General features: G+C 31.4%; 1 protein-coding gene across 1 annotated transcript; it reads right to left on the bottom strand.

Annotated features, from left to right (window-relative positions):
• Nucleotides 1-6680: 6680 nt before the first annotated feature.
• Nucleotides 6681-8016, bottom strand: LOC143531608 (abscisic acid receptor PYL4-like). The gene is made up of 2 exons (XM_077026870.1): nucleotides 7594-8016; nucleotides 6681-7140 (listed from the first exon to the last, which is right to left on the bottom strand). The coding sequence occupies exons 1-2, from the start codon at nucleotides 7837-7839 to the stop codon at nucleotides 6766-6768; spliced, it is 621 nt and encodes a 206-aa protein (XP_076882985.1). The 5' UTR covers nucleotides 7840-8016; the 3' UTR covers nucleotides 6681-6765.
• Between the last annotated feature and the right edge of the window lie 1362 nt (nucleotides 8017-9378).

Genomic DNA, 9378 nt, shown 5'->3' with positions numbered 1-9378 from the left:
GAATTCAAATCCACCTGATTTGATAGAAAGGATACTCTTTACCACCTGAATGTTCCCTTGGGGCATTATTTTCTAATTAATTAACTTTGGAAATTATAGTAGAGATACAATTGTTAAAATCCTGCAATATAATTTTATTATATTAATCATATAAATCCTAGTTTTGTATAAATCTTTAGTTTAATAAATATAATAACTTTTTATGTTTATGTAATATATGTATAAGGTTATGTATTGTAGGCTTCATGAATTGAGCGTAAAATCACACCACTTCATGAATAAAACATGAAAAATGACAACACAAATGTGAAAGGGGCACAACCTTATGATATGTGAAGATCCTAGAGGACATAAGGCATGTTTGTGTTTGATATTTTATTTTTTAATTACAATTAATCAATAATAATATAAAGCATTTATTTTATTTCCAACTCATCACATTTCACGTTTCACTACCAATACACAAATTCGTAGATGTAAAATCTGAAACCATCTATATACACGTGGCACCTTTTTATCACAATTCACATGATCACAACAGATGACATAATTCTAGAGTTCTAATTCTTACAATAATTCTAAAGGAATCAAAACCTTTTAACAATAATTATAACAACCAAACATGTGTACTATGTAATTGACTCAAAACACGATTTGTTGATTTGTTCAATGAGTGTACCTTAAAACGCAAAATCTCCAAGTCAACCGGTTTGCGGGTGGCAGTTGTAACACGAATAGTTTGGAAGCTTTAAAGGGAGAGGTAACGGACGGGATGTGTGGATTAGCTTGGGGTGGTTCCAGCATCGGATTATCTGGCAAGTGCACCTTTTGGTGTTACGTGCACGGGGAAGAAAATGAAGCTACAAGCGGTGCATGACGTTGTGGATTTTCTATCCTTTTTTTTTTCTTTTTTCTTTCTTTTTTTTATTCTTTTTTTACTATTTTCCTTGTTTTGTTTTTATAATTTCTTTTTGATTCCCAAATATACCATTGCATTGTTTTGTTTTATGTAAAGTTTTTGTAATAACAAATTGTAATTTTACATAACATCAAAATAATCAAGTTTTAGTTTACAAATACGTCATGTTTAAAAAAATTGATAGTATTTGATTGACATGTTTAATTAAACGGTCTTGTTTTGTTTAACTTATACGTAACCCACCAACCCTTTATGTCTTATGACCCATTTAACTTATTTTTATATACCATCTACTTGATTAACATGTTTATAACTTGATTATTATTCGTCAAGTTGTTTGTATCCTAAAATTACAATAGTGCTTATTCATTTGGATAATTTGTCATGTTATATTTTGATAGTTGTGTGTCATTTTTTTATATATATGAAATCTTTTATTTAATTTTGCATTTTTATATATGGGTGTGTCTTTAAACATATGTAAATATAAATAAACCGAAAGAAACAACATAAATAAATAAAGCTTAAAATTGTATACAATAGAAATTTTAGCAATGCCTATGAAACTGGCAAATTAGTCGCATCCACTTGTTACTAAAACTATCGTTATCCATATATCGTTAGTTTTGAGACAAACGTGTCCCTAAATCAGTCACTAGTCACACATTGCTATCTTGGAAGACTTTTGGTGAATGATGTACGGAAGGAACTATATACACTCCTCATTAAGGATGGTGGTCTTACCCCCCTGGCACACGACTGCTGATCTAGACGCATTGGTTGCCTGCCCTTCACGGTCAATGGGTTAATTAGTGTTAACACATTTGCACATCGATCAACAGACTATGCGCTTGGGTCCATGATAAAGTCAAAACCTTAGCTTGGAGGGCTTCTTTAGACCGACTTCCCACTTGAGTGAGCCTAGCCACTAGCCAAACGTAGTGTAACATTATCTTTATGTGAAATAATAATGGTGGAAGACTTGGACCAGTACTCTCAAAAGTCTTAACCGCCATCGGTTCAAACTTCAAACCAATTTGATTGAAAATTGGAAATATGTGTACACTAAGTTTATTAAAATGTAAAAAGAAAATGAAATATGAATTCATTATCAATAAAGTACTTTCTCCAATGGAAATATAGTCTAAAAAGGGAAAATGTTAAGAATTAAAGTAACAAAAGTATAAAGAAATGTACCAAGTTGTTGTTTATATCGAGGTGGGAGGATTCGATGTCAAGTTGTGGGTAAGTGGACCCCTTTGGTGACAACAAAGTAATTTAAGGGTGTTGAGAAAACCGTGTGCTTTGTATTCTAGAATGATTATTGTTCAAAATTCAAAATTGCATCAACTTCTTAAAAGAATTATAGTTGTAGTATCTTATAGAGAGCTAGTATGATATATATAAAAATTGTTATGTTTTAAATTATGATTCGGAGCATATATCTAGAACATCTTTTGTAATCAAGGTTGATGGTCTTTTAAATCTTGGTGTGTTTATAACGTTAAAATAAGTCTAAGCGTGATGTAAGGTTATATGTTAGTGTTAATGTCGCGTACACCCTGACAATGTGTCAAGTGGGGAGTTGCCTCTTTCTTCGCCTCTACGGGCATGAGACATGCCTCTACTAAACTACAATAATGTTCATGTATCTACTCTATTTTTTTTATTTTGTTATAATTTTATATTTAATGTAATGTTTATTTGTTTATTGTTAAATAGCTTGTGCGTGGTAATTTAAAAAGTAACTCACAACGCAATAACATTAGAGCTAGCTTTTATAACCTAACTTGTAACATTGTATATGACACATCAAGTTAAAAGGGTTTGTATCATGAACGAATAAATACATCATACGACTAGAAGCAGGTCCAAATGAATTCAACCCATGTAACCTATTTGTGACACGAATAACGTTAAAACTTATTCATTGAAACATCATAAGTTTTTAATTTATAAATAATTAGTATTATAATTAAATCCCCTCTTCTAACCGGTTATAATAGTTTGTTGAGCATTTTATAAACTCTAATTTCTTAAAAGCTTTTATTTTATTGTATTAATTGCTTCTTATTATTCACTTATAACTTCGTTTGTTTGATATTTTACTCAATGTTTTATATTCATTAAAAATTTTATGCTTTAAAAAAAATTTAAATAAAGTAGTACTATGCTAGAATTTTATATATATATATATATATATATATATATATATATATAAATAAATAAAGGTTAATTAACTAGTACAATGCTCTAAAATATTTTATGCCATTGAATATAATTTCTGAAAACTCTTATTTTACCATATTAGTTATGTCTTATGTCTTATTATTTAGTAATTGATTTTTAATATTCATCCAATCTTTTTTGATGATTAAGATATTTTATATTATTTTTTAATAAATGTTAATAAAGTAGTGCTATATGAAACTAGATGATTTAATAAACTTATTATAATATGTCATGTATAATCAAATATTAAGGGTTGTGGGCAATTTTTAAATCCTCCACGCGATTGTTCAAGTACAAGTGTACAACAAATGGAGTGTTTTTTGATTCCGAATCACTTAATTTATTAGTTTCAAAAACTTTGTTTCCATTTTTAGTGACTAACCTTTAAAATTTGGTTTTTGAAAAACTAAGGGGTCACCGTCGCCTCGTGAAACAAAATCAACTATATTAAATCTATGAGGTTGTTTACTACATCATCGTCACGTAGAAAACAAGTCTCTAAAGTTTTTCTCTACAATGTTTCGTTTTGGTTTAAAACCTCTTTACCCTCAATATATGTGTGTGTAACATTCGGCCCCTCGCACCATCAATATTGTCCGCTCTTTGTTTTTGGTTGCCCAAAACGCGTTGGTGATTGAAGAGGTAGGACATTACTTATGAACCAGTGATCTCTCTTGTCCACTACCGATGTGTGATAGCCTAAGAGTGGGACGGTGTTGTGTTTGCCAAGAGTGTTACAAGTTTGGTTAAAAATGTGTATTAAGTAACTTATTTTTAGTGTGATAGGATATATTATTGTAATTTTTTACTCATATATATATATATATATATATATATATATATATATATATATATATATATATATGAGAGAGAGAGAGAGAGAGTGTATGTATGTATGTATTTACTTCTTTATTATCTTTTTAACCATTACCAATATCATCATTTTATTTATCTTTTTACTATTATGACTATTTTAATATGGTATTACTATTATCTTTATGATATGGGTCTATTGTTGAAATTTATGTTTCTTTTATCTGGTCTTATGTTTATGTTTTCTAGAGGCGAGAGTCTCGTTAAAAGCAACCACTTTATTTTTCTAAGATAGAGGAACAGTTTGCCTACATCTCACCCTACTAATAGTTGTGTTATCGGTGAAAATTTTATTGGGTTTGATTGTTGTTGTATGTGTATGAGAGTGAGAGAGAGAGTGCGCGAAAAGCATGATGGCCCACCATTTTCCTTTACCGTCGGTCTTCACCACCCCACCCCACCCCTTATACCGGAGAAGGGGGGAGGGGGGGCTGTGCTACCCATGCATTTTGACCTCAAAACACCATTTGCTCTAAGTTTTGATAAAAGTATATATTCTCACCTTTTTAGCCACTTCTATTATATTTATTTTCCTTATATGTAGATAACATCTTAAATGATAATTTAAATAGAGTGACGTTTCTATACTTTAAGAAGATGACTACGTTTGGTCAACCGGAGCATTTGGGTATGATTTTAACATAATGGATTTTACTAATGCATGCTATGAGTTAAAAGAATTTTTGTCATTAATTAGAAACACTTGGACCCGAGAATATTGAAAATCTTAAGGCTCTCATCTCTTACCGGTCATTGGAAATGGTTTTTCTAACTATTATTATTAATTTTCCATTTTAATTATTTTATATTTTGAGAGACTGAAAGTCATACCAAAATTATATTTAGTTACAGAAGACCTATAACTAAAAAGTACGAAGGGTAGGGTGTACTTTTTAGAGAATAACGTGTTATTTAAAGATAATGGTACTACTCGATTCATATCATATATATGAAGTGTTCACTATTCGTTATCTTGTTTACTCATGTTTTTAAGCTTATTTAGACAAATAGTCTACCTTAACTTCTTAATTGTTTGCCGATTGTTCCAACTCATGGAATGTCTAGGGATAATAGAATATGCTTTGCATGCATTAATATGTAAACATAAACATAAGTATATATACATAATAAACATATATGATATTTAGAAGTTACATATTGACAAGAACAATTTATACACAATCATACGTAAATACATGAATATATGCAATTGTGCACAGAAAATATATTAAAAAAAAAGAATGCAACATATTTTTAATGCATAAAGATAACAATAATGAAATATATTTAATGTTTTACGCTTATTGTGTGAGATGATATAATGATCATAGCATGAATTAAATGTAACGCTATAACTAAGAGATAGACACGTTTATTACGAAGATAGAGACTGACCGAGTGTTAAAGATATATAAAGTTTTCAAGATATCCTCAGGATTAGTTTCCAAAATGAAATGAAACCGACTCGATATCTTCAATCACCCTCGAGATAGATATCATGGAGCTGGATACTTAATTGGTTAAATAATGTAGCCCATGCAATTGTTTATTCATAAACAATGAATAATTATTTGAAGAAGATGAATAGAGCCCACACGATATTATCAGTTCTGTGATATTTATATACGTCAGTTTTTTATGGGTTGAGGCTATCATATCTTTTCCGTTGGGTCTTATTTTTTATTGGGTTTTGTTTGATCCGTCTTTGCGTAGTTCTTACTTTTGTTGTAGTCTTCTATATGGATTGTTTTGTATTTATGTATCATCCTATCTGGACATCTCATCTGGCTGCTTAATTACTGACATTTAATTATAATACAACTAATTTTATTTATTTACTTATTTTTTTAAATTGAATGGATAGCGTAACAGGTAACGATATGTCTAACTCAAAACTGGAATAATTTTTTTAGATCCGAGTTATACCTTTAGGATATATCGATCACTTATTATATATGATGTATCGGTCATGTATCTATACAATGATGTGATATATATCATATATCATTCAAGGTAATATGTCGACTTTCTTTTTTGCTAGGGAGATCAAAAAGTAAGCTATTTCGAAAGATTCCAAATTTTATCAACTTGTTCAATAAACCACAAGATATTAATACTATCAATTATTAGCATATGCATTTCATTGTTTATTCAAGTTCAAGCTTGATTTACCGAATAATTATTAAAAAGCTCAAAATCACATTACGATTGAAGTTTTATCTAACATGAGTTTTAAATGGCAGTAAACAATGAAGTAACATATCAAAATATTCCATGCAGACCTCTAAATCCTTTCTTCTATATAGTGTAACATGAAACCATGTAAAAAACACTAGTCAAAAACAAAAACACATGAACAACAAAAAATGAAAATATAAAAATAAAAAAAGCTTGAAACTTTGTTCTCCAAATCTCTACCCACATCATGGATCAAGTTAAATCCATGAAAAAAAAAAAAGAAACATAAAGATCATCAACACATTAATCCACAAGCTTGTCGATCTGAATCCGATACCGATTAGTTATTTGCTCTTACGCCATGCTATAGCTAAACCATCCCATCCGATTTCACACCATCGAACAATCAAACGATCCATTTTAGACCATACACAGTCAAGCTTTGATTTATATCTTTTGGTTGAAAACATCCCTCCGATATCCACTTGGACACCAGTCTGAAACAACGTGGGATTAGATATCGGACGGTGTATGTATAGCTGACCTCTTCAAACCCATTACTCTCAGTTCTTCACCAGATTATTCTCAGCAAGTTGCTTCAACGAAATCAAGTTACATCTAACAATAGTATCCACAAACACACACGTCTCTTCCTTGGTATTCTCCGGTGGCACATCAACAACATAAGACTCCACAACAACCGTGTTCTCATCACAGATCGGTGACACGTGGAGGGTAGTAACAGATCTATAGTTATTCAACCGATGGTCACCACCCACAACACTAAAACTCATAACATGCCGATCATCATCAAGGATCTCTAGTCTTTCGGTGCTGGATCCAGCTGGCAGTCCAGACACCACGTGGACTTCTCTTAAAGATCCCACATCACCGTCACCGAGAATCACATGACAACTTTTGAGGAAGTGCTTGTAAACCTGAAATTTTTTATTAATATTTCATTATAAAAAACTAGTGTTCACTAAAAACTAGTGTTTATATTGATAAATAAGGCAAACAGGTAAAAAGTTGCGCCGTTAACACTTTTTTGAATAACAAAAAGAGTCGTTTAAATAAAATAACCTGAGGTTTGTCAAAACGTCAGACCAGACGGAGAACTTATATTAAGATTTCACTAAAAACTAGTGTTTATATCGGTACAGAAGACAAACAGGCAAAAAGTTTTGCCTCTTACCACTTTTTGAATAGCAAAAATGAGTCGTTTTAAAAAATGATCTGGGGTCTAACTGAGAAGTTATATTAATATTTCATTAAAAACTAGTGTTTACTAAAATCTAGTGTTTATATTGATGCAGAAGTCAACAAACAGGCAAAAAGTTGTGCCAATAACACTTTTTGGATAGCAAAATTGAGTCGTTTTAAAAATTTACCTGAGGTTCATCGAAACGACGGACGACAGACCATACGGAGGAGATGGGAGCTGATATCGTTTGAACGACGGCGGAGGAGCACTGGTGGGGCCCAACCGTGTGTGTGTGGTGGTGGGTGAGATCTTCTGGGATGTTGATGGAGGATGGGAGTCTCCATATGGTGGTGGTTGGTGGTTGTTTGTGGTGGTTGACGGTGGTGGTGGTGGGTGTGGGTTGGATTCTTTGAATTTGAATAGGAGAAGGCATGCTTTGTTTTGTTTTTTTTAATAATAATATTAATGGGTGTGATGATAGATAGATAGATAGATAGACAGATGATATATAGTGAGAGGAATGGAGGTATGTATGGGGAGCAAGTTGTAAAGTTTAAAGAAGAAACACAGGGATTACGCCGGACATGCAAGTGGTAGCAAGTAGCAACCAACTTGCATATAATCTTTTTCATCTTTTTTTATTTCTTTATTTATGAATATAAAAATCTATCTGTTTTTCTTTGAAGGAACCTAGTTTTTTTAGACCGTTAAACAGATTAAAACATATTCGTAAAAACGTTGAATCATACATGTGTGTTGCGTTGTGTTAACTCGACAAGTTAGAGCGAACGTAAAAATATTATAGAAAAGAATAACGAAGAGGATACATTATTGCAACGAGACCGTTAAAAAAATAGATATAAAAACGTTGAACCACACATACGAGTTGTGTCGTGTTAACTCGCCAATTTTAGACGGATAATGTTGTGTTAACTCAGCCAATTTTAGACGGAAATGTAAAGCGTTATCGTAGAAAATAATTATAAGTCGAAATAATAAAAAATAATTCAAGCACGTTTGAATTAATGATAATAATAAGCTTATAGATTATAAGGTTTATTAAATAAAGTTTACCATATAAGTTATTTTGTACTTTTAAGGAAGAAAACTAAAATATATAACATAAGTTACTGCATCTACACAATCGCCATGTAATCGACCATTATTAGTAGTGTTGGCAAGTTCCCAACAAAGAATGTTCTTGTTACTTCTCGTCCCCATCCCTTTAAAGGTTCTAATAGGGCTCTTAGATGGCCTCATGTGATATCATGCTAGGCTCGAATTTCTTTATAAAAAATTATATGTATTTTTATAAACGACATATATATTTTAACGTTTAAACTTAATTACATAACAACTAGCTTGATTTAATGGCAAGCGTTAATTTAACTCCAAACCAAAAGGCTGCGCGTTCTAGTCTCATATGAAAAATGTTTAAGCCTATTGTTATACAAAATTTTTTTACACAACACAAATCATAACCATGTAATCATTTTAAAAAATTAAATTGTTTAACCTAACAAATTATTTCTTTTAGTGAAGGCCCAATATATTTTTTTAATTTTTGGAGCCGGACATGTTATGCAATTAAAACTAGGAGTACCTATAGTTTAAATATTTAAATTCAAGTAATTTCTGTTTTTAATGGCAGGAAGTGAATGTTTCATGAATCTTCCGCACCCCCTGACAATATTGTCCTTCACGAGATATGTGATACCATTTTGAACCTTTGGAGCGACCTCTAAAGTATGTTTGTTGAATTTTATTTTCTCATATATGCTACACGGAACGCACACGGATATATATATAGAGTCGGGATGTATAGATGGACATGCGATACACACGAGACCCGCCCCGCCTCGCTCGCCACCAGAAGTATCAATACCGACTGGGTTCTCGTTACAATCATACTATCATAATTATTTTATTTAAACAACGGTTTTGGGTTTTGAGAACAAAAGAGTAGAGAGAT

The sequence above is a fragment of the Bidens hawaiensis genome, unplaced genomic scaffold (genome assembly GCF_021521415.1).
Source record: "Bidens hawaiensis isolate Kalapana, Puna unplaced genomic scaffold, B.hawaiensis_p1.1 tig00009196_1, whole genome shotgun sequence".
Classification (NCBI taxonomy): Eukaryota; Viridiplantae; Streptophyta; class Magnoliopsida; order Asterales; family Asteraceae; genus Bidens; species Bidens hawaiensis.
This window is presented reverse-complemented; position numbering and strand designations above follow the sequence as displayed.